Source organism: Plectropomus leopardus, chromosome 10 (genome assembly GCF_008729295.1).
Source record: "Plectropomus leopardus isolate mb chromosome 10, YSFRI_Pleo_2.0, whole genome shotgun sequence".
Lineage (NCBI taxonomy): Eukaryota > Metazoa > Chordata > Actinopteri > Perciformes > Serranidae > Plectropomus > Plectropomus leopardus.
In genome coordinates, this window is record NC_056472.1 from 28809496 (window position 1) to 28835550 (window position 26055).

General features: G+C 39.5%; 1 protein-coding gene across 1 annotated transcript in view; it reads left to right on the forward strand.

Moving 5' to 3' along the window:
* The window catches only part of man1a2 (mannosidase, alpha, class 1A, member 2), a 173657-nt gene that overhangs the window by 31672 nt on the left and 115930 nt on the right, over positions 1–26055 (forward strand). The window contains exon 3 of the mRNA XM_042494453.1: positions 9339–9597. Coding sequence (XP_042350387.1) covers positions 9339–9597 — 259 coding nt within the window. The remainder of the gene's footprint in view (positions 1–9338; positions 9598–26055) is intronic.

Genomic DNA, 26055 nt, shown 5'->3' on the forward strand with positions numbered 1-26055 from the left:
GCTATTAGCCATATTGACTTTATGAGCTAATTAACTTTATACAAACTGTTTTGTAAGGATGTTATTCTTTTGGCCTCTCACAATGCTACCACAATGAGTTGCCAGTGATAATGACAGTGTAATCAAGCTCTGCGTGATATATTTGAAGCCTGTTATCTTTTATGTCATTGTGAATAAAGAGGAAATCACACCTAAAATGGCTAAATAAATTGTCAGTGAGCAAAATCAATCATGTACAAAAGCTTTTCTCTCTTTCGATAAGACAGTTTCTCTCTGTCCCGTTGTGCGACAAGTTGAAGAGTAAGAAGAAAATATCACCAACAAGGGAACAAGGTGCTGCTGTGCTGAGAAGCTAGAAAGACCTTTAGTGGTAGGATTTATCCATAGCTATAATTTACATTTACAGGATTGTTTGTGTGTTTTGTTTATAAGAGAGACAGTGTACCTCAAGAATTTGGTTTTACATTTTATTTTGATTTCTTACATTCTTCCGTCACATCTCACATTAGATGTAAAGGTGTTAAGATCAGTGCAATGTTATTATTTTCTGACCTTTCTGTGGGTCTTTTGATGTTGCTTCAGCCACCAAGTGGTGCCTGATCGTCAACTCAGCAATACTTGAGAAAGATATAAGACTTTCGTTGGGCAGCAGCCTAAAAGTTGGGAAGTCATGAGTTGAATATTGTATTGTTATTGGAAATGTCAGTCTTTGTTGCATCATTGTTTGACAACAGCAACATGAGCCGCTAAGGTTTACATACCTATCTTATCTCAGAAAATAAGATCTGAAATTAGCATCTGTCACCTGCCAACTGCGGGTAAATTGTTGGCAGTGGTGTGTGAAATTGTCAGGCAATCTGCCAATTTGATCAACAGGGAAAATACACAACAGAAAGACAGGTTCAGTACATTTAGTGAAAGAGTGGATAGAGCCACACTTACAACGACTTCACTAGCTCCTGTATCAATTTCATCTGAAGGGATAGCAACGTGTAGTGAGTGTGTGGTTGAGAGAGAGTGACGATAGATGTGTTAAGTGCTGACAGGTGCTTCCCAACGACGAAGAGCAATAAGCATTTAATTTCAAAATTGCAGCAAAGAATGTTTCTTTTTCCTAAGCTAAATATTCTCTCCATGAATTGAAATTTAGTAGACATTACAGCACAGTCCAGCAGTATATACAGCATAGTATTGCAATATTTTTGCATGGCAATATTGTATTGATACACTGTGCCAAGTATTGATTTTTATATCATATATATTATTAATATTACAAATACATATTTAACTTGTAGTAGCCTTCCAGAATAATAAAATCAATAGCATTTTTAGTCTACTAGAAACACTGCTGCAGTAAAATTTATGAGATGAATTGACTGAAAACTTTGTCTTGTTATATTAAAGAGATGTTAAAAGAATTTTTTGTTTGTGGACATAACTTGCAATTGGAAAAAGGTAATGAATTGCAACATGTTGCTATATATGTTATCACAATACTCTGCTTGTCACAATTGCTATAATATTCTATCGTGACTTGATTATCGTAATTATATTATATCGTGGGGCCTCTGGCGTTTCCCTTTCTAGCATGTAGTATATTCTTATATGCAGGTGTGTGCATTCATGTACATGCATGTGCAGTACACTCCTACCTCAAGCATTGGAATTTAATATTCATGTAAAGTTTTTTTTATGTAAATATATTGAACATTGAGTGACATCATTCTTTACAGTATATAATGTTTTATAAATGATCTGTTATTCCTTGATTTTGTACATTATTTTCAGTAGTGACAGATACAATTTCTGAGGAACTGACAAAAAAAATACTTGCCTGACACAGTGGCAGGCAGTGAAAAAAAATCATTTCAGATCCTGTCAGTATTTTATACTTCTCAACCTTGCTGTAATGGAAACAGAAAAGGATGATGACAAGTATAAACAACTTTAACATCAGTGCTGTGCTTTCTTCACCCTCTGTGTGCTGCTCTGACCTCATTGTTTGCACACATTGCAGCTGCTTTTCAACTTTGATTAATTTATTGCACATAACCAACACATGACGTGATGTTGAATAATGAATAATTCACTTTTTCTCCACACAGTCTGTCTGTTACTCAGGTGAAAATTGATTTGCCTTAAAATTTTCACAGTAACTCTTCCAAAATGTTTACCCCCTGCAGTTCAGGTACCACGACATTCAAACACTGTGCCGTCACTAATAACCCAGCAGTCCTGTTCCCTTGCATAAATGACTCGAATGCTCTCTATGACCTCCTATGTGTGTGTACGTCTCTGTTTGTTGCCATGGTTACTTAGCATCTAGCCTGTGCTGCTCTCCTCCTTGTGTTTCCACAGCTTAAAAAAAAAACAACAAAAAACCCTCTCTTAGATACCCCACCAGGCAGACGGACAACTGCTGCTTCTCTCCAGTTGCTATGGAAAGCGGTGGATTTTGCTGAGCGGCAGATATCGTGACACCACTGATGAAAAAATTTCAGTGGCAGGAGGCTGATTAAAAAAAGGAAGTGATCACTAAAGGCCTGACATGGCTGAAACAACTAATTAGAGAGGTGGGGCTCTCCTAGCTTTTGGGGGTGGGGGGAGAACATGTAAGTAAGCTCAAGGTGTAGGCGTGGTCACCTGGGTACTCGACAGCAGCGGCCCATGCTTGTCTTTGTCAAGGTAATTGAGTCAGGCAGCTGTTGATGTGCTGTCTTAATTGCATGTTTGACATTACACACGACTCGAAGGGAATCCTTGGCAATGCTAGAGTGAGTATGTGAGGGCTCGGAGGGAGAGAAAAGAGTGACGTGAGATTAAAGGCAGAGGAGAGGAGAAGGAGAGGCTGCACAGGGAGGGAGAGGATGGCGCTGAAGGCTAATTCATGTTTACGTGGGAATGAATTTTCACCCGATTTGCTGGTGTGTACTGTTTCTGCACATTTGTGTAATTTGTATGACGGTGTTTGTTTTTCTGTGACATCGTGCTGACTCGTTCTGCATACGTGGACATATAAGGAGCTGAATCAGCAGCCATTAGAGATGATAATGTCAGCTCAACCTTTTCATTTTCTTTTGTCATGCTCCCTCACATCTAATAAAAACACAGATATATGTGAACACACATCCAACATTAGCCAGTCATTTAACATCCGCACCAACTAAATATCACATTTAAATGCATGTTGCTGAGGGCACACTCACTCACAGAGGCGCAGAGGAGGCGTGACACCCCCTGGGTGCAGACACACACTCCCGGAGACACACGCATACACATTTGCACACAGAAATCTCATCGCAGACCTCGAAATAGAAGACACAAATATGCGTGCACACACATTCAACAGAGAATTGAAAGATGAATTAGACACACAGGCTCACATTCACACGCAAGCTTTATCACAAGCTGGCACGCACAACACACACATACACACACATGTCCTACATGTTAACATGAAAATCCCCACAAAGTCAATACAGCACATTTGAAACATTCTTACAAGTGCATGCATTCACTGGCATCAGCATATACACGGTAATTGCCGCCTTGGTGTTGCAAAATATGTTTTCTATCAATTAAAGTCAGACACGCTGAGTTGAGATATGAATATTTATGAGTTGTTTCCAGGGCGATGTTGCGTAACTCGGAAGCTGTTTATTTTGGTCTCTGTTGGCCCCACATTCAGCGTCATGATAGAATTATAAAATGGATGCACATTGTGTTGTGTGAGAGATAATTAGTATAAAACGTCTGTCTCTTTCCGTTTGTCTTGCACATTCTTTCCTCCGTCTCATAGGCTTTGTGTCACAGTTTTAGTTCTTAATCTCATCACTTTCTCTCACATTGTGTTTCCTCGCTATTCTTCTACATATCTTTTACACATTGTTCTTTTCACTCTTGCTCAGTGCATAGGGAGGCTGCAGCCCCTATTGAACCTGAAGAAGCGGTAATAGCAAATCGATGGTTGATGCATGCTGATTGTGCATCGTCTTTTCCGGTTCTCTTCGTCTGGTTGCCCAGTCATTGGCCTCAGTAGTGTTCTCTTCTCTCGTTAGACATATTTTTCTCTATTTTTATTTCTTTTCTGAATCTGTTACTCTCATCACTCTTTTTGCAACTGTACTTCTAGTCCTTTTACACTATTATTTTATAATTTCTGCAAAAATCAGACATAGAGTCACTATTAAACACATACACAGTATTACATTTACATGTCACACAGGAATAAGGACACACTCAGCTCTGAAGTGGGGCTGGAAAAACTGACATTGCAATATTTAGTTTTCTGCACTATGTATTACGATATGAATCACTGCATGAATTTTTATCAGATGACTTAAGAAGCAATATTTGGAAATAATTAATCATTAAAATAAGGGGGCTCCCTTACGTTGCTTTTCTCCTATTCTTCGCTTATTTTCAGAGTTGACTGCTAACGGGGAATGCTTTGGTTGTAGATGAACGTTAGTGTTGAAATTTCCTTTTCAGCCTTATGGCTCCGAACTGTAGCCAGGAGACTTCTGATTTCTTCAGATTAACTCAGTTAGATTAAGCCTGGTTTGTAGCTGGTAACTTACAGTCACTCTGTATTAAAAAGTCGTCAGACATCATGGTAATGTTGTATTTAACAGGTGCTTTATTTCTTCTGTGCAGCGAACACAAAAATGCTCTTTTTTAAAGTCATTATATTGGAACCTCATTCTATCTAGACACTTTCTGCTGACTAGCTTCAGAAAAGCATGCGCTTCGCTGTGTTTGCAACACTTACTGTCCCGGTAACATTATTTTTCTATACAATCACTCTCAGAGGAGTCTCACCTCCCATGACAAATGCTGCCAAACTACATTGCATACACTTATAACCTGTCCCTAAAGCGTAAGGCTGGTTTTCTGGAGTCAGAAATGACCATATTTGGATAAGAGGCTGGCACTTTAAGAGCGTGGGGTGGAACTGAGTCAGACTGTAGCAACGACTTGCAGAGCCTGTCGCTCTTGTGTTCCCGCCCTTAATTATGCATAAATTTTGGCCTTAATAAAATATGAACAGGTGAGTTTTATAGGAATTCAGCCCCCGTACAGTTGTCACGGATGTTGAAAATAGGTATAGAGACTTAAAGCGTTTTTATACCAGGCTGTAAACACTTATTTCTTCTGTAAAGTGGGCATTTTAACATGGGGAACTGTTGGGCTTGACTCCTTTGTAGCCATCCTCAAGTGGCCATTCAAAGAACTGCAGTTTTTGGCACTTTTGCATTGGCTTCATTTTTCAGCTTTGATCATTACACTTGGTCGTCTATAATGAGAACTGTGTGAGTTTTCGTTTTGTATCAAGCAGCAAAACCTTGTAGCATGACTTATGTGAGTCAGTTTACCTTACTTGACAGTGCATGTCCTACCCTTGACTATTGTGCATGGACAATATTGCAATGTCAGTGCTGAAACAATATACCGTGCAGCCCTGCTCTGAAGTCCCTTGCAGACTCATATACTCTGTTTGTCATTGGGTTTTATATGAGTGAGGAAGCACTTGGAGGGCACATAGCCAAGTGTTTTTAGCTGAGGTACATGGAGTTTTTTCCCTCACCTGCTCCTGTTTGGTACTTTGGTGGCTCACCATGAACCTTAGTGGGACTAATGAATGAATGCTTGTTTGCCTGCTTAGAGTGGGACAATAGTGCAAGTTTTATTCCAGTTATATTAGTTGTACCAGTAAGATGGAACTGATTTTAGCTTCATCTTTCATCCAAATTACATGCGTAAAGGCCTTTACTTTCAGTTAAAAACTCCCTTCAGAGCCATCTTAAGGTGGCAGGTTTGCTGAATCATGTGCGCCACGTGTGTCTGTTTTTCCCCCAAACACTTCCAAACAATCCTTGTTTTTCATGGTTGCTCCGGTGAAGTTGGCTCAGGTTGCACCATTTGGTCTTATCATACCAGGACTACAATAAAGACATCTGCTCAAATGTAGGCTGTGTTGCACCTCACTCTACTTCTCCGTCCTACGTTTTTTTTATAATCAGAATATTAGACTATGTATGGATATACACGTGTGCCTGTTAAACGCCTGAGCAGATGGGAAAGTACATTGACCCTTAAAATAGTGCTGTACAGGGAAAAAAAAGCTTGGATAAGAATCAACACAGGCAAGAGCAGGATGATAGACATCACATGTATGATTTAAAAGATAACTAACACTCGATAAGCAGTTTGTATAAACTCTGCTTGCTCCACAGACACCACAGTTAGTCTCATGAATAACACAGTATAAATTTACATACACCTGCCTGAGTGTGACACACTTATACACACACACTGAACATCATAGGTGTGATTGTACCTACAGGGTTTGTTTTTTTTTTTTGCCACACCACAAAGTTAAGATGTACAATGTATTTCATTCTTTGGTCTACATGCCAGTTGATAAAACAGAAAGATAGAACTGAAAGATATTGCACCCACAAAGCCATCTGTTTTTTGGGCCTTTTTTTAATTAAATTTGACTCTTAACAACCTGCACTGCTCTTCTCTTGGAGAGGATAGAGATTCACATAAGCAGCTATCTCCAAGCATTTCATGGTTACAGTCTGGGTTTAAACACACACAAGCATACACACACACACATGCACTCAGTATTGTTTTCTCTAAAATGTTTATGTGTGGCACTGGAGATTTGCAGCTGAGTCCACATGGATCACAGCAGGTCGTTAGTTCCCCAAACGTTTCCTGTGTTTATCACACGGAGAGTCATTAATAAACACAGAGTCACGTGTTTGCATTCAGATGACACTCCGTTATTTTCAGAAATTCTTTTATCTTTTTTTACGCTGCAACACATTGCAAACTTTCAATGATTGATCCTTGATATTTTACTGTAGAGGTAATTTTGGAACTGATAGAGCAGTTTTACAGTGAAATACTATTTAAGAACAGTTTTATTTGTCATTATATGAACAAGCATACAATGAAATTACAAACTCCCTGTGGTGCACAATACACATTAACAAATAAATAATTTAAAATGGGTCTCTAAGTAAAAACAAAGCACAACAATAGTTTAAAAGGCACAATTATAATACATAATGCAGTATGAAGGGGTTAGTGTGGTAGAGTGATGTGGCTCTGAATCAATCACACATGTTAGTGTGGTGATTGATCCAACTACACAACACTCGGGCAATTTATTAATATGTGAGTTAAACTTGTTTTCCCACATAAAAGTAAAAAAAAAAAAAATCCCTCACTGAGAAATTTTGGATCCAGCTTCCACCCTGCTAATGTCGCTGCTTGTGCTATGTTTTGCTTTCTGCTTTCTCAAGCGCTGGCTCAGTGCGATGGAGGTATTGGTGATTGATTGACAGGTGAAAGTGCAGGCGGGATCAAGACGGCTAGTGTTAGTGTCGCAGGAAACTTTGGAGAGATTCAGCCATACATGTTGGAACCCCATGTGCTCATTATGCATTAAAATTGGCAACAAGACGAGCAGATGCATCAGAGTAGTAATTGTAGGTAGCATCTTTTAATTGTTTATTTGTCAGCTTGTAGACATATTGGCAATGGATAACAGAGCATTAACGCTTGTGCTATTTTGTTATAAGGTTCACATCGGTTGTTTTATCCCAAAAATTGCTCAGTCTATCGTGTGTGCTGTAGAATCACTCACAGTGCTAATGCTAACTCTGCTCTTTGCACTGACAAGTCCGCTCTATGCTGGAGGTTTCATGTGTCTTTGAGGGTGTCAAAGTCTGTTCTGTCGTTGATATGCTTTTCCAGTATTAGAAATTGGCTTTGGTATTCGAGACATACATAATCTATCTTGCCGGGCGTACGTTTGAATGTCAGATTTTAGGTGAATGCATAGACATCGCCCTCTTCAGTAGAGGAATGTGAAAACACCTCTCTACAAACTATGCACAGACACAAGTTTGTATCATCAAGGTCATTCATAAGAAAATAAGAAAAACACAGTTTTGAGTGTATTGGGACTTGGAGTAATACAGCAAGACAGTGAAAACTTTAGGGACTGACTCAAGGGAAATTAATCTTATGTTTGTGTCCTTACTCTCTTTTTTCCTTGTTCCATTCACGTCATTTTAATGTTTCATAATTTAATGTGTTGCCTTGTGCAAATACGCAAAAACCATTCAGGTAGATTTAAAACCTAAAGCTGCAGTTTTACAGCTAAGAGTAACATCATAATTTCAAATGTAAATCAGCTTCTCTGACATTGAACAAATGCATACCATATTCAAATTCGTGTCCTTCCACCCACACTGCACCCATCTCCTGAATGTGATTAACACAAAGGGCCCGTACACATAATTGTGATTAGTGAAAGGTACTGCATCTCCCAGGCGAAACACAAAAAGGTTTGTCATCTAATGCCTGTGTCTTCATGTAGCAGACTTGAGCTGATGTATCCCAAAAAGCCGCCTCCTGCCCTACTGTAAGCTCATCAACCTGAAGCACATCGTTTATTATTTGGCTGTGACTGTGTTTGTGGGAATCCATTTTACAACCAAGTGAGATTCAGAAGAAAAAAAAAGAAACTTTATTCCCTCAGTAACAGTGGAGGAACAGTACGGTGTCATCGTCCTCTTGTCACCTTTGCTTCAGCATCCCGCTGCGTTTGTTTTTCATTACTGACCCGCATCCTCATGGGGTAAAGTTGTGTCAACACCCTGGAGCTTGTTATCACCATGTGAAACCAAAGATGATGTTTCTCATTCTGGCACTGCTTGCATTCTCATTGTGTTCTTCGACACCTGTCCTATTTCCGGGAGCAGATGTAATTGCAAGTTGTGGGTTGGAGGGGTTGGTTTCCATTAGAGATTGATGGTTTTATCTTTTCCATAATGATTGGAATTAGAGGTGTGCGAGTTTTAGTCTGTGGTTGTTTATTTCGGAGGATTCTGAACCTGCTTATTTGGTGACCACCTCTTCTAACATCATAACAATGTGTTTTTGTTTTAAATAAAAGTAAATAAAATAAAACCTTATAGACATTCAGGGGAAAAAATGGGCAGAAATGCTATTCCAGAGAGCAAACACATAACTTTTCCTGTTTTCATCTCCAACATTATTGCACATCTATTTCCCAGAGGTTCAGTGTTTGTTCTCTAAGTTCATCTTTAATTAATTCAAAAAAGAAACCCCTCTGAACACCTTTTTCCCCCCAAACGGTTTTGATTTTGTTTGTGTTTGTCAGACTTGGTTAAAATAAAATTGATTGTTCTCCCTGGGAGGACGAGCATTCACTTTGTGGAAGCTACTGGGGATCCAAACAAAGAATAAAGAATAAAAAAACTAACCTCCTGCCTTTTACCTGCCTCCTACAGGGAGGAGGAGGAGAGCCTGCGGGACAAGATTCGGGCAGACCATGAGCGAGCACTGCAGGAGGCAAAGGAGAAGCTGAGAAAGTCACGCGAAGAGCTGCAGGCTGAGATTCAGACAGAGAAGAACAAAGTAGTGGAGGACCTGAAGAAGGATGCGGGGCCTAAACCTTTGCCGCCCGTCCCCATGCCCAAAGTGGTGGGCGTCAGCGATGGTGAGCCGCCAGAGCCTGACGCCAAAGAGAAACGTGACAAGATCAGAGAGGTAAGATCACCTTAGACTTTAAATACTCAGATGTATCTTAAGTAGATTTAATTTGTACTGGGATTTACCTCTGTGGTGTCATTTTTGGCCATGCACATTAGAGACCATCATGGAATTGCTGCAGATTATTTTACTGCTTCTTACTGATGGGTTACACTGTAGGAACTCATATTAGTGTGAGTGCCGCAAGAGCAATCAACGAAACAGTGTGATAAAAATGCACTTAAATTAAAACTGCAAATTGCAGCTATATCTGGTTATTGATATCTATATATTTTCATTATTGTCAATAAATCTATCCATATCTATCACTCGACTACTATATAATAAGGACCGTCTCCTTTGGCACACTACTAATCTGTATTCTAGACCATATAAATATTTCAAATCCATGGCATTTACATATCGGCATGTAGAGCGCAAGATCCAATGAGGAATCTTGAAAGAGAAAGTGCCACTATACTGTATTTCTTAAATTTCATGAGAAAAACAAGTATGATTGTTGGGTTGTGTATTGAGTATATGTATTCCAGAGTGAGACATGCAGGATTTGGGGCATTGGTCCACTTATTAAGTGCCATCAACTCCCCTTTCACATTGAATTCAATGAGGCCATCGTGCAATAGACTGGGCTGAAAACTTGTAGCTACACGATTGGTTTTCATTGAAATGCAGTGTTGGGTGATGTGATATTTCCCCTAAATAATATTGCTTATTTTTAGGCTATATTACAGTACGTGATGTACATATATTTCGATATTTCAAAATCTCTACTGTAGATTAATATAACACTAAACTACTAAATAAACTACAGTTGCAACAAAGTTAAATAAAGTGCTTTTTATATATATATATATATATATATATATATATATATATATATGTAAAATAAATACTGTCTTAATGAATATGAATAAATAAAGCACTGTTACAGGCTCATACTTGTTTTTCTCATGAAATTTAAATAAAATGTTTTGATAATTGCATAAATCAAAGTGTAACCACTGGTGCTTTTATTCTGAAGCACCGGGCTCGTCTCTAGTTGGAAGTTTTCGATGTTTTTGCTGTGAACTGAAGGCTTTTGGTAGACTGCTGGCTAATTGCGAAAAGTTAAACCATTACAGTGGCGCCATTAAAGGTGAGGATGTGTTCACTTTGAGCAGAAATCAAACTAACAGCTCTCCAGTTAGTAATGTAACGATATTTGCAAGTTGCACTGGTGCTCCATCATTGCAAAATGCGACTAAATGGTTGTGGTCTGGAGCCCTACACATAGAAAAAAACACAAACCTCGTCTGCTTACACACTTTTGTCCAAGAGAGAGTGGGATACAGGGGTGGGGGATATCTTGTTATTTTTTCATGTTTATTATGATTTTTTTAAAATTTATTTTTTGTGTCAGTGAGAGACATAGGAGAAAGCAAGAGAACCGAAATGCCAAATTGAGTCTCATGTCGGTGGCTTAAAAAAATCATGTGATTCATAGAGTGTAATCGATATATTACTCACCCCTGTATCCTGTGTGTGTGTGTGTGTGTGTGTGTGTGTGTGTGTGTGTGTGTGTCTGTTTGGGGGCCAGTTTGTGCTTCACTATACTGTACGTCGGAATACATTTCTGTTGCTCGCTGTCTGTCTCGGCGCCAGGTTTTATTGAAGGCAACAGCGAGCCAGACGGACAGTGCCCGTGCAGAATGCAGATGGTACTATCTGGTCTCGCTCTCTATAGACACTAAGCCAACCCCGGCCTATCTTTCTCTCTCTGCTCCTCTCCTTCCTTTCTCTCCCCCCTCTGCAAGTTCTCCTGCATAATTACCTCATATCGCCTCTCTTGAAGCAGCACTTGGAGTCAGAACACTTGCCGTGCATGGGAGTTGGCCCATTCACTCCAAACCCGCCTTTGTCTCTAAATGCCCCTTTTGTTCCCCTCATAATTACCATTCAGAGAGAATGCCATACACTCCCAAATGAGCAAGAAACTAGCAGCTGTATGAGCTACAGCACGGTGCAGCGCACTCCCCTTTTCCTGATTGCCTTGTGGTTCCAGGGAGAAATCATAATCGCGCATTGGCGTACAATTGTGACTACAGACTTTCTTTTTCTTTTTTAAAATCCCGGCTACAGGCAGACATTTGGCCTGCATTTTGATGTTGCAAATTCAAGTCAAGGGAGGAGTATCAGCATCCATCTTCTTGTCATCATTTATGTTTCATGTAAGAGGTAATTCAAGCAGAGGTAGTCTTTGAGCCCGTCTGTTACCACATCACTTTCCTTGGGATTATGCCATCTGTCTGACACTGTTTGACACTGTCTTCCCTGCATCACTTCTTCGAGTTATTTTTGGTTTGGTTACCAATTTGGCCCTCTGCTCAGTTCATCAACGTGAGGGATCAATAACTGCAATCGTTGCTTCTAGTTATAATGATAAGAGGGGGGGTTTAATGATCAATCGTGATTATTTTTACATTTTCTTAGCTGTGAGGGCCGTTTAGTGGTTGTGTGGAAGAACATGAAGCTTAATATGAGATGCAGCTCAGCACTGAGTGTCAAGTTTTAGTAGTCATAATAAACATCGTGTTTTTGTTTGGCCCTGTTCAAGCTTTGAAAGTTAAAGGTGTATTGGGACTGCGAAAAATTATTACACAAGTATATGATGGCCATTCCCATGTTTAATTTTTCTCATAAGTTGTTGAAGCAATTTTTGGGCTGATGCCATTGCTGATACAATTTGTTACACAGATTTGATGCTACGTTTAAGCATTCTTCTCAGTCAGCAATAAATTGTCAAAAATCCCTCCAAAATACCACATCAAGACACAATGACCGTGAGATTTGTAACAAAATTTTAACAAAATGTTTTGACATTTGGAAAAGGTAAAAATACTGGAAGATATCAGATTATGATTAATTATGTTGAATTCTTCCTGGAGTTTTCTGAATATTTTCCAATATTTGATTTAGCTGGGATGCAGCTGGTTTGTGGACTGTTGATCAGGCTCAAATAAATCAGAATTATTGGCAAAATAGTGTCTTTTTTTTGGCTTGGTCTGACAGTTATGATAAGTGATAGTAGTTATTAGTCTTAATAACATTATTCAGCCAAGCCTTTGTGACTATATCAGCAGCCTGGTTCTCTCAATCTGCACTGGGATTTGTTAATTAAATAGATAACTGCTGGTTATGTTAACTGAGGACAGAAATCAGAAAAATCAGGAATTCAGTAGGGCACTTTTGCTGCTCTATGGACCAGTCATGCCACTCAGGCCCTTTGTTCCTCCAGAAATAGAAAAGAACCTAGTTTTTATGCCTTCCAAATACATATTTCATAGACTTTACAGGAAAAAAAACCTTCCTTTTCCACCACTGCCATCAGCTCACAGCTGTGTGCCCTTTTTCTCTTCTGCTAATTACGCGACCCGAACATTAGCGGCCATTAAACCTTTGTCTGGAGATGGAAAGCGCTTTAGGGCAATAAAAGAAAAGGAATGGAATGAATTTGACTATTAACTGTTCCAGTACTATTCACCTGTCAGATCATGAAGTATTGCTGGCCCAGAGCTGTTGAAATAAGCTGGCTGTTGCAGTTAATGGGCTGTGCTACAAAGGCACAGTTCACTTCCAATAAGGTTTGTTCATCAATAATGTTGGAAAAACACTAGTTAGTCTCGACAATTTCTAGAATCGGTAATGCAGGAATCAAAAAGATGTTAAATGTAATGGTAGAAGTCGATGTTTCGCCCTGGGTATAATTACTTTTCAGTGGAGAATTTGCAACATAATGTCTTTGCTTACGTTCTGTCCTCTCATATGTGTTGGAAACTAGTCAGATCTGTTTTTGTTTTAGGGTAAAGGCTAAACCTCTCAAAATAAGATGCAAGGATGCTTAGTTAGATGGCTTATTGAAAACGCTAAATTGATGCATCCGTAGGGCTGTAAACTTCTGGTTGATGCGGTCTTGTCTGATCAAAATATAATGTGAATTTAAAATGATGTTCTCCAGTAATGTAAATGATTATCTATGTTCTCTTGTTGTCACGATACTAGCATGTCTAACTTCAATACAATACCTTGAAAAATATTGATATTCAATATAATTTTCAGTACCACAGGGATAACAATTAAAATGAGGGCATAGAATTAAAAGGTTTATTTAAAAATAAATATAACAAGGCTATATTATGACAATGATGACTTTTCTTGGTTAGAGGGATCAGTAGATGGACTGTAGTTAACATTTACAATAAGAAAGAGAATGAGAAAGTGCAGCTGTTCCTGTGTATCGATAATGCGGAGAGGGAGTATTAAAACTGTTTCAGTTATTCAGAATAAATAGGTATCGACAAAATACTAGGCCAGAGTATATGCATAACTACACTGTCAGCGCAACATACACTCCCACACAGCTCCATGTGTGTGAATGCAGGGCTGCAGACAGGAGGACCCCCTTGAGAAACATCCTTAATGACGTATTGAAGGGAAATGATGCCGACTGCCTTCGACTGACAGCTGATCAGTAATTGCAGTGCAGACTTGAAAAGAGGAATCTCTCAGATCTGAGTCTCGTGGCCTACTTTGGCTCGTCGGGAGGCGGTACAATTATTTCGAAGGCTGTAGATTTGATTGCGGAGTTGGCTCGTCAGTCACTCAGCTGTGACTGTTGAATGATGTGCTTACAATTACTGATTTGTGGCTCGCGTTGAAAAGGGTGAGCGCGTGTCTCCCTACAGAGAGCTATGGAGTGTGGCTGTAAAGCTCAGATAAATCGAATGCCGAAGCAGTCCCCTTTAAGTGCGATCTAAATGGTGCTGCTATCCGGACGTATGGGCCCATAAAGAGACAGCGAAGGTTTCCAATGGAGATGTGGAATATCTGCAGAGATAGGCAGTGAGAATCCCCTCCTCCATCTCTTGTACTTAACTCTCTCTTTTTCTCTAGCATCCTCCCTCATCCTCTCGCTCACTCACGCTCTTCGAAACCTTGACAGCGCTCGGCAGATGGCCTTGTATGTTGATTGCCCACCAGGCCGATACTGTATGCGTGTGTGTGTTTGTAGCACAATTGCCTCCGGGGTAGGGCACAGCTCGGCTTTCATCATTCCCTTAGACTCTCTTTCTAATTCTTCCCCCTCTCCTTCTTTCTCTCTTATCCCGGTATTTAACCCTTTATCTCCCTCTTGCTTGCTTCTTGTCCATCTCTTTCATTTTCTTTCTTACTTTTTCCTTAATATCTCTTTCTTACCCTCCTTACCATGTCTTGCTCTAGCAGCTGTTTCCTCCCCTCTGTCTCCCTTAACCCTTTGAAACCTGAGCAGATTAGCTTGATTTGTTGCAAGTTATAAGTAATAAGAAAATTACCTGAAATTTACCCCAAAAAATAAAAAAATGTTTAAAAATATAAAAGCAAAAATATCTAAATAAATACATGGATAAAAAAATAGATTAAGAATAGTTACAATAATAATTATAAATATAGCTTTCTTGACGTTTTCCATATTTTTTCATTATTCTAAACTTTTTTTTATTAATAATCTCTCTCTCTCTCTTTCTCTCTTTTTTTCTCTCTCTTCTGAAAAAATAATTTTCAGGTCATATTCATGTCACCTTTTCCTGTTTCTTTAATTTGTGGTACATCTCTTACCAAGTTGCTCAATGCCTTTTTAGCCATGTTTCTTTTAATAATTTAATTTAATTTATCCAGTTTGTTGAGGTTTCAGAGGTTAAAAAAAGAGGGATAGAAAAATGTAAAATTTAAAAAAAGCCAAAGTCAAAGCAATCTGTTTAGGGTTAAAGGCTTAAGGCTTTTGTAAAAGCTGTCCAAATGCAGCACAAGAGGGGTTAAAACAGCATCATTTTGCAGACTCCTTGAGGGAATATCCCTCATCCAGCTGCTCTAACAAGGCTCATAAAATCTTCTTGTTTTTTATCAGGATTGCTATATTGATTTGTGCTGAACAATAAGCAGACGACAGAATGGGCAGGGGCGACAAACAAAAGCTATCTTGAGAATGTAAAGCGGCAGGTGGAGAATGCTACATGCATTCCCCAGCTTTGTTGTGTATGTTTTATGTCCTCTTGAACACGGATTGTGGCTGGACAACATATTATTTGTGAAGCAATCATGTCTAGAAGTGTCAAGCTTGATGGTGTCTTGTCAGCCAGCCTTTCGTAACCTGTGGTAGGGAGATGACATTTGACAACCGATTCCCCTCTGCAGAAGACATTATGTATATCTATACATTATGCATGGTGCTATATGTCAACTGGGCTCCCAGCTGCTTAATGTATTCATGAATACAGGTATTAACCTTCAGGACAGAGGACTGGTATATGTGGTCTATCCTGTGGGTGTGCGTTTTTGCCAATATGGTACAATAGTAGTACTACAGTGTAATGTGCTGGGCATTTTTTGGTATTTAAAGTTGTTTTGTTTTGTTTTGACTGTATTGTTTTTTTTTTGGATGTTACATGTTAATTGTTTGGGCTCCCTCTCAAAAGCTTTAGGTAGCATATTTGGGGTGTCCCATTCACATGTTTTTGTATTGTGTTTTGGTTGTATTTTATTCTTTATCACTATTTCTCTGACATGCCAGTAAAAATGATGATGCTAATAGTTAACAGTGCTAAAGGAGGTTTAGAGGTTAAAATAGAGTCATGTACTCACTGAGAGCACACTGGCGAGAGGCCGTAGGGTGGGTATAATGTCTCCACAGCAACGGGGTTGAGACAGCGTAACCAGTGGTTGTCACTAACTTGGCGGCACCGACAACTCATCAGCGATTATCCTTTCCTTCTTACTGGTGAAGATAACATCTTGGAATAAGACATGACTACTCCGAAGCTGGAATAATTGCAGCTTTCCTCTTTCCTCCCATTCTGCCCCTGCTGTGTGATTGCAGTGTCAATGTTAGAGTGTTACTAAGATAAACCATATCACAAATAACCAAAAGAATTATTGATAGGTTCAGAGCCATAATTTGGGACAACTCCAAGCACAGCTTTTGTGATCAGACATGCTTACGCAGGCGAGAAACTGAGCAAAAGTTATGAAAGAATAAAGAAACACAAGTAGCTGAAAAGTAGAGCACATATTGAGAAATAAGAGAAATAGATATTTTAAATACAGCAAAATAAAGTTTTTTGAAGGCCATTGGCCTGAACTTTTTTAACTTGTTGTGAAATTGATTTCAAGGACTGAACATGTATTTAGCACCTTTCTCAAATTCTAATCTCTGTTTGAGGAACCTGTGCTTCTTTTAATTTCACATTTTTTCCTGACAAGATTAAAGCATGGAAAACTTGAAAAGCAAGTACACCTGTAACTTCACATTCTTCACAAAATCTCGACTAGTTATGATCATAATTTTTTCCTTTTGCTCCGTGTCAAGGTGTTGTTCAATGTCAGTGTGTAGCCTTCATCTTTTCTTTTTTCAACATCAAATAGACCTCAGCTGTGGTTATTTCTTCAGGTTCTTTGGTACAGAAACATTCATTTCATTTGTTTGCCTTACTCTATTAAACCCTCTCTCCCTCTGCTGTGCCTTTATCCATCCTCTGCTTAAACATATTTTTGCCTTGGAAAATGAATACTGCTGTCTTTCTCATCTCTTGACATTGTATTTTCTTCCTCAGTCTTTCTCAACAAGAATATTATTTACAGCTCGTGTTTAAGTTCTGTCTTTTGATACACCTGGCAGTGTAATGCAATTAAATGCAACAAATCCACAAAACCTGCCTAAAACTGCAGTAAACACTATACCAGCACAGAGTTAAAAATCAGTCAATCAAAATCAATCAATCAGTCTTTGCTGGTGGAACAGTCAGCCGAGATGAAAGACACTGCAACACCTATTTGTGGAGGAATACCACAAATTGATGTGTGGAAAAATGCAGCATTTTTTGTGAGCTATTAACCACACAGACGTCATCATCAACTCAGAATAAGTTCAATAAGTTTGATCACAAACACTGACAAAAAAATGCCAAGAATATTCTAATGAGGTTTCCAAATGAATGTGGTGTCTAAGCAGGACTTGAGCCAGAGCATGTAGGTGTTGCTTTTTATCTGCTTCTATCCTACAGTACATGTGTGCAGTACATGTATAATTATAAACATATTATATCGAATTTTGTACACCCACCCCCGTGCAATACTGTCTTTTTTCTTTAACCCATGGTGAACAATTTGTCGTTTATATCTCCTGAAATGTCTGATAGTGGGACAGAGCCATCCGCCAAGCCTAAGTGCTTAATCGTGTTTAACTGGAGAACTGGTGGTAAATTAAACAGAGGGCATCTCAATCGTTTTAAGTTTAGGAGAGGTGTAATGAGCCTCGCCAATTAGAGTTCAGGTGATGGAGAAAGAGTGACAGTTAAGCTGGCAGGAGACAGGATCACCCAACAGCGGCTCTATGTGCTTGTGAGCTGCTGCCCCAGAAGAACAGCTTTATCTCCAGCTTTATTTCTTTCTTTTTTTTTTTTACCACTAATACAACAAAAAATACCAAACAAAAACAGGGTCATCTTTTCTCCGCCTGGATCAACGAGCAAGATCTCAGAACTGACGGGGAGATACGTTTTCACAGTTTCTCCTTATCTTTTCTGTTTACAAAATGTCTACCTGTGTCTGTATGACTGCATCTGAGTGTGTGTGTATGTGTGTGTATGTGTGTGTATGTGTGTATGTGTGTGTGTGTGTGTGTGTCTGTATTCATGATTGAATAGGAGGGTGTGCCTGACAGCTTTAGTCATGTTAACTGTGCAGCACTGCAAGAGATAAAGAAGAAGCAACCTGCATGCAAGGGCATCATAGATCAAGCTGCATTTTTTTCTTCTTCTATTAAGAGCGAGCAGGCAGGGCAGAAAACATTTTATGCTTTCAATAACTCTGATGTCTGACATTTTGGAATTGGCTACCAGAGAACAAGGTGGAGGGCTGCAGTGTGGGGATGGGTTTCTGCAGGTCCTCAGGGACGCAACAGAAAAGCGGCATGTGTGGAATACTTAAACATTTTATGTAGCTGGAGCTTACGATAAGCAGAGCTATGGGTGGACATGGAGTTTAAAACAAAAATGAAATATATGAAAATGAGGAATAATTTGTCAGTGCTGAAACAGTTTTGCACTTGCATTAAAGAGACAGTTCAACCCAAAATCAAACCTGTGGTGCTATTTATCAATCTAGATTGTTTGGGTCTGAGTTGAGTGTTGGAGATATCAGCCATAGAGATGTCTGTCTTCGCTCCAACATAATGAAAGTTGATGGCACTCAGCTTGTGGTGTATCACTGAGCAAAAGGAAGCCTGCATCTGCTCTGGATGTTAACATTAATGGGATCCTCCTTGGCTGAGCTGTAATAATAGCTTGCTCTGCTGAGCTAGGTGAGCTAGCAATAGATGCAGACTTTCTTCTGCGTAATGATACAGTTGGTGGATATAGTTCGGTAGAGAAAAATTGTACACACATTAAACTGCTTTAACAAAGTCTGTGGATTATCTTGAGTAACTGGGTCATGATTTATGGAAATAGACATTGCTGTATTTTTTGGGCACTTGGAGCACCACAAGCAGAGTACTATCTAGTACCATTATATTGAAAAGAAGGCAGACATCTGTACGGATGAAATCTCCAATGATTGGCAACTCACACCAAAACAATCTAGGCTGATAAATAGCACCACAGGTAAGAGCAAATGTGTTTGTGATTTGAGGTAAACTGTCCCTTTAAGAAGTTACAGTTATGTAAAGGAGTTAAATTAAAAGAAGCCAAAATGTATTAAAGCAAAATGTTTATTGCCTGCGTTTTTTCTACTTTTTTGCAAGTTGATTTTTATTCAGCGCTTCTGTTGTATAACATTTTATGTGCACTCATCTGCACAAGGGATCCATGTTGCAAAAAATGTTGTTGTGAAGCAAAAAAGCAGCTGACAGCCAAAGTAATTAAAATGCTTTGAATTGTAAAATGGTATTCTTTACAAGATGTTCCTGGTTACTCTCTCTTAGACCGCCTCATACCATGCTCAGGAAATGCTAGATCAGCTGATGTCATCATAAAATGAATTTAAAAACGACTTCAAATATGCTTGTACTTTTTATCCCCTGCGGCTCTGTTTTGATTGCAGACTTGCTGCTTTCGCCAAAGATTGTGGGATATGTGACATGCTCTGTCTTTGGCAAAAACATGACGTGCGCATGGCTTTTGCTATTTGCATAAATTTAGTAAGAGAGGGGAGACTGCATCTCAGCCTTGTAGCCATCAGGAAAAACCCTTAAAGCAGCAGTGTGGGAGGATTTTGGACATGTTAAGAGGCACATATTAAAATTTCAAAACATGTTGGCCAGGGTGGCTGCCAGGAAGTCCAGCACACTCAAACTGCGACAGCATACCCACGTTCATCATTAATTCTTACCCAAGCTGAGGTGGTAAATTAAGTGTTAAAAGATTCAAAAAGTCACATGAAGGTATATGAAGCAAGTATCGCAGCATTAATCACTGGAAAAAAAGGTCCTCATGTCAGTTAATTTTTTTCCAGTCTTATTATTAGAATGTAATTTTTGCATCATAGCGCCAGCTGTTAGAGTTTAAAGAAGTCACTCTGTGTCTTCTCTTGCATCCTGTTCCCATATTTTTTAATTTATCTGTTTCCAGTTTAGGAGAGGTGTAAAGCTTTTGTGAAAAGTAAACTGCATTTGGTTTCCACAATTTATAAATTCTAATTTCACTACAGTGTACCTATTTTTTGTGGAACTAAATGAAATGTGAAAAGACTAGGGTTGGGTACTGTTTACATCTGAAATTGTACTGGTACCAATTTAGGTTCTGGTACCCAACAGTGCATCTTTTTAGTACTTGTAAATATAAAATTTTTTAAACAGCCTGGAGGGGTGACTCAGTAGACTGCAATGCATTCTGCTCCTCTTTTTCTAATCTTCTGTCTATACTAGGCTATAACTAATATAATGTAGAAAAGACAAAAAGACCAGATGCTGAAACTTTTGTGGTAGATCGGTGCTGCAGCAATAGTTTTGGCTTGCCAGAAAAGTGACAACAGCTAACAAAGTGGCTGACAGATCTCTGTGGTTGGCTTCCCGGCATCCAGATGCTTCCGCCTCCTGAGTGTGTTTGAACCCAGCGGCTCCACAAAGCTCATTTGCAGGCTGTGGAGCTCCACGGCTGGCTTCCAGGCTTCGTGGCATTTCGTGGCACTTCTGCCTCTTATCTTCACCTGGTGTTCTCACCCAGATGTGGTCTCGGGTACTAACATTTGGCATAGATAGATGTAACGTTAATAGGTACTCAGTCGTACAGATGTAATTTGGTCCGTACCTTTAAAAGTACTGAGTTTGGTACCCAGCCTTTTAAAAGACATTAACGCTTACAATTATTAAATAATTTCTTTGTCCCTCCTTTTTGAGCTGGCTGGCTAGTTTGGCGAAGTGAATACAATTTGGACTTTTTTTTTTTTTTACTTAATACCTAAAACAGCATTCAACTTTTTTCTTTTTTTTTTTTTTTTAAATATTGGTTGACTTTTTGCAAATGACATGGAAACACATAGCACAAAATAAGTGACCAACGTATAGTACAGTACAAATTTAGGCAAACATTTCCATTACAGTTAGGACAATAGCTAATGTACAAAGAAAAAAAATGTCCACCTTAAATATTAAGATCTTAGAAACATATGTAACATAACATGTAGATCAAACTACTCAAAGCAACACCATGCTCACGAAATTATACCAGATGCACATTAACCCATCAGTTAACCACAGAACAGGGGTGTATGTTTGTTTTTCAACACAGTAAGTACAAATCGATACTGCCACAGCTACTATAGCAGATATACAGCATTAAGGTTACTCAACAGGGTCATTGTCATGAAAAAACACACAAAAAGAAAACAAACATGTTTTTGAACCAGAAACTGATATTATGATGGGGGTAGTGAATTGTAATTTGTTTGTAGGTGCCACACTTCATTACTTTTACCGTATTGTTAGCCATTATCTGTCTGAACTCTTGGCTCTGGCGCCATGAAAAAACAGCCTATCTAGACTCTTTTACTGTCTCTATTTCACAGGGAATTTATTGCCACCCTCTGCCTAAGTGCCATGAATGTATTTACTGCAGCTAGCAATTCAGATGTCACAATCTCGCCACCCTTGTGCATCTTCTGAAAGGCCTTCCGTTAAGCCAGATAGGAAGCCTCCATGGGGTGAGTTGGAAGGAGATGAGAAAGACGAGGGCGGGCGGACGGGTGCTTTAAATCAGTCAAACTGACTCTGGAGGTCAATCGCAGCGGCGCATAACTCCAGCTCAGCTCTCCTTCTCCCCAAACCCCCAAAAGCTCACTGTGTGCCTCCTCTGTGCCAGCTAAGCTGATTTTTAAATTTTTTTTTTCAAACAATGGCAAAAGTAATGGCCTTGCTCTCAGCCGCTGGCTTGAAAGGGATTTATGAATATTTCACTGCCCTGTGGTTGTGTGTGTCTGGACATTGTAACTGTGTGTGTGTGTATGAGACCGTGGCACATCAGGGATGAGGGTGCATGAATCACGGCCGTTGGTCCTTTGGGAAAGAGATGGCTTCGGGCAGATTGGGCGTCTTTTCTAGAACAGGCAGCAAGCAGGCAATTGGCTGCCATGGTGAAGGTCACAGCTCCTAATAGACTGTGCAATCTTGTTGGGCATCAAGAGGGAGAGCGACCCGCCTTTTCTCAAAATCTAAACGCTTTGCATAAAAGTTATGCAAGAAAACACTGTTTAATTAAATTCACATTTATGCACATGCACACACAATTTTAATCACAGGTTCTTGTGCATATTAGAATATGTTATCAAATGATTGAGGAGCAGTTCAGTCCTCACGTAAAATTCGGCTGTCTGTTCAGCATAAATACGTTTGAAATTGGTGCTACATGATCAGAGAAAACAGGAGAAAAGGTCTGTGGCATTGGCTGTTGCTCAAAAGATTAAAAAAAACCTACAGTTCCCAGAATTCATCTGTTGGTTCTCGTAATGCAACCTTGTCGTTTGATACAATGGTGGCCGGCTGGATTTTGTTTTACACTTAAACAGTAAGCTAAAACTTGTTTCTGAAAACATCTGAGGCAAGAAATATGCAACACAGTTACAGAATCCTGCTTTATATTTGCTCTGCTTAGCTTGACTGTTAATCTCAGTTTTTATGGCCTCTGTTTCTACTGGGCAGGAAGCAGTGTGGTGCCCATTTCCTGTATACCAACTCTCGCCATTACAGCAAAATGGGTCAAATTAGGCGAGAAATAGGCAGAGCAGTAACATTATCTTGGTTTATGTTGGCTCAGCACTGCCGAGTTTTTCCATTTTATCGGATTTTTGTCTGAGTTTGAAATAGAGAGAGAATGGTAGGTGTGTCTTTTGAGCAGTGCTATATTCTTTGTGTGCGTGGTGGCAGCGGCATGGAAATGTGGAAATACACCTGTAGTTCAAGCATCAGCCCAAAGAGACAATGAAACACCATAATTTGGCGGGAGGGGGAGGGGTGAAGGGGGGATATTTAGGCACTTGCTAGATGGAGGAAGGTTGGACACAGTTCATCTACACGTTTTGATACAAAGCTGGTTGAAAATTGGTGAAATATCCCTTTAATGAAGCCTGTCTAGCCTTTTTTTGTTGTGGTTGACCTCGGAGCAGCATTAAACATCAAGAGATTTTAGTAAGAAATATACAGCCTCTCACAGTGTTAGACCACACTGGCACACATTTAAATCAGTCTGCACTTTGGACTGTATTTGAAAATTTTGAAATCAATGAAATGGAAAAATACAAACCAATTTGTTTTGCTTCGAACAAGAAACACTGTTGCATTTCTCGTAAAAACCCAGCACCATATTTAAGGCTTCACTTTTCACTCTCAAGCTCGTCAGTCGATAGGGAAAGGGAGGGGAAGAGCAGTTTTTCATCTCCCTCAGACTCTGACCTTAATAACACACAGCCACACCTGGGCTGCCAGTTCGCTCCAAAGCAAGCTCAAGCGTATAATGTGGCATGATTAATAAATTTACAGTGGCAGTGTAGAGGCTGGGCCACATGGAAATATGCAGATTGCCGTAGAAGGTGATAATGGACATCTACAGCGACGGTCTTACTGTCCTCTCGGGCACAGAATAAAACGAAGCATGATTCATTACGTTTTCTAACGTTTTTCAGACACAGATTCCACATGTGATAGCGAGTGTGCATATTAATGTGGTTGGACTGGAGACAGAACAGATAAGTGTGCTGATTAATGATGATACAGTGTACGACTGCGGGCTCACCTCCATATACCAAACATTGCCTTAGAGTGACAGATAATGATAATGACTTTAGATAGCATGCCAGCATGGCAGACTCAAAAGAGGTGTGACGGGCACTTGGAGCTTAACCAGTAGTCAGCCTAAAAAGGAACATAAAACATACATTGATAGCAGTTTATAAACAATAACAGTGGCATAATGTGGCAATAACAACCATTTACCGTCTCTGTTATATGGTGCCTGATCTCATCCTCTGCTCGGAGGGTAAGGAGCTTCTGAATCTCATTGTTTTCCCCATTTGGGGCCATTTTGGACCACTGACTTTCCACGTCTAAGTGCTGACATCTACTTTTTAAATGTCCCGCAGTTGGTCGCACCCTTTACATGCTGTCAAAAGGTCACACCTGTGCCGTCCTTTGTCCCCTCCTGCCGGCTGTCCTGTTTATGTAGACACTGTTTCAGTGCTGAAACTGGCTTTGGCTATACCGTTTGAATATGTATAGAAAGGATGCTAATCATCACATTTGCACATTTCTGCTGGGAACTACTGCATAGCCCTGCTGTATGTTAACCACAGACTGTTTGTCATTTAAACAAACACACGGACCAAAAGATCGTGCATTTAACTGCATCAGCAGGGGGGCAGATTTTTCCGGATGTGGCAATTCTAGCAACCTCTGTTATCACCTCTAAACAAAATATGACTACGAATATGAGCAATGTTTAGACTGTGTACTACGGCTTGTCAAATATTACTGTGGCTCTTGTGGTGGCCTAAAAGGGAAAATAAAACAGACAACGACAGATTGATAATAACTACAGGCAGTGATTCAGTTTTGTTCCAGATAATTTTGCCACATCTAAATCCCATTCTGTTGAAATTCTGAGGGGGAAAAATATACACAGAAAGATACAGTGTGTATTTTAGCAACCAATATTCAAAATATATGTAGAATTTAGGCCAAGTTGCCTTCACTTAGTATAAAATATGTGGCATAATTTCAAAAAGAAGTTTATTTTAAAGCCTTTCCAATGTAACAAATAAAACAAAATGTTGTCTGCATTTCTAAAGTTTTGTACATAATGCAACAATGACAGCAACAAAAATGGCAAAAAATACAATTGACAGTGTTTTACCAAGTAAATGTTTTTCATTTCTGCATTTGAAGTCAGTTGTGCCTCAGGGATTGCAAACTGTGGCATCATGTTTAAAAAATAGGGACAGGTACTAATGAAGCTGTAGTGTGAAGACTTCATCACATTAGACTGTTCCTGTAAACACGGTGAAAATAGGAATTTCCAAGGGAGAAAATACACACATGGAGGTATTTGGATGAAATGAAAAACCTTTATCTCAGTATTGGTACTGGCAAAAATGTCACTGTAAACTTAATTAAAGAGGGTGCACACTTGACTTTCCATTTATTAACAGTAAATAGGAGCCAGTGCCACTGCACGTTGTTTAGTCCTGATTTGAAGGTAAAAAGGTTTTTTTTACTGCACCGCCTAATTAATATAGAGGTACTTAATAGATGTGAATAGTGGAGACATGCATTATAAAGTATATATTTGTGAAACGGATTACAGTGACTCCCAGTCTTACCAAGCAGCTGCCACAGAGGAGATGATGAATCATGCAAAGGAGCAGACTGTGTTTGTCTGTCTGTGTTACTTTGGAGAGTTGTCAGGGTTGAACAGGCTCTCTTCATCCTACACCACAAGCTGCTGGTTGCTGTCATGCTCCACAGTCCCAGATGTAGTCATTCACAGTGGGTACTAACTGACAAGAGGACAAACCACCATCAGGACTCACTGGGAGAAACAGCTGAGTGTGACGGGGAAGCTAGTGGGGCACAAAGTGGATTGAAGGGACGCAGGACTTTTGACATGATACAGGTGATACAGAAATGCTGGTTCGGATAGGGGAGAGGGATTTGTTCGGTTTACTTTGAAGACAAAGCTTGAGATATTTTCTTGTAGCAAACTGGAGACAGTGATGGTTGTACAGTCTCATGGGAGTTGCTATATTTTCCAAAGAACTCAGCAGGTTGGAAATCACTCAAAGAGAGTCATTTTTCACAGAATGCAAGATCTTGAATAAATATGTGTTACTTTATGGGTCTGCACCAACATAGAAACATGATTTTAGGGCTATAGAAAAGCATGCTTGCAGGTTTTTCAAACA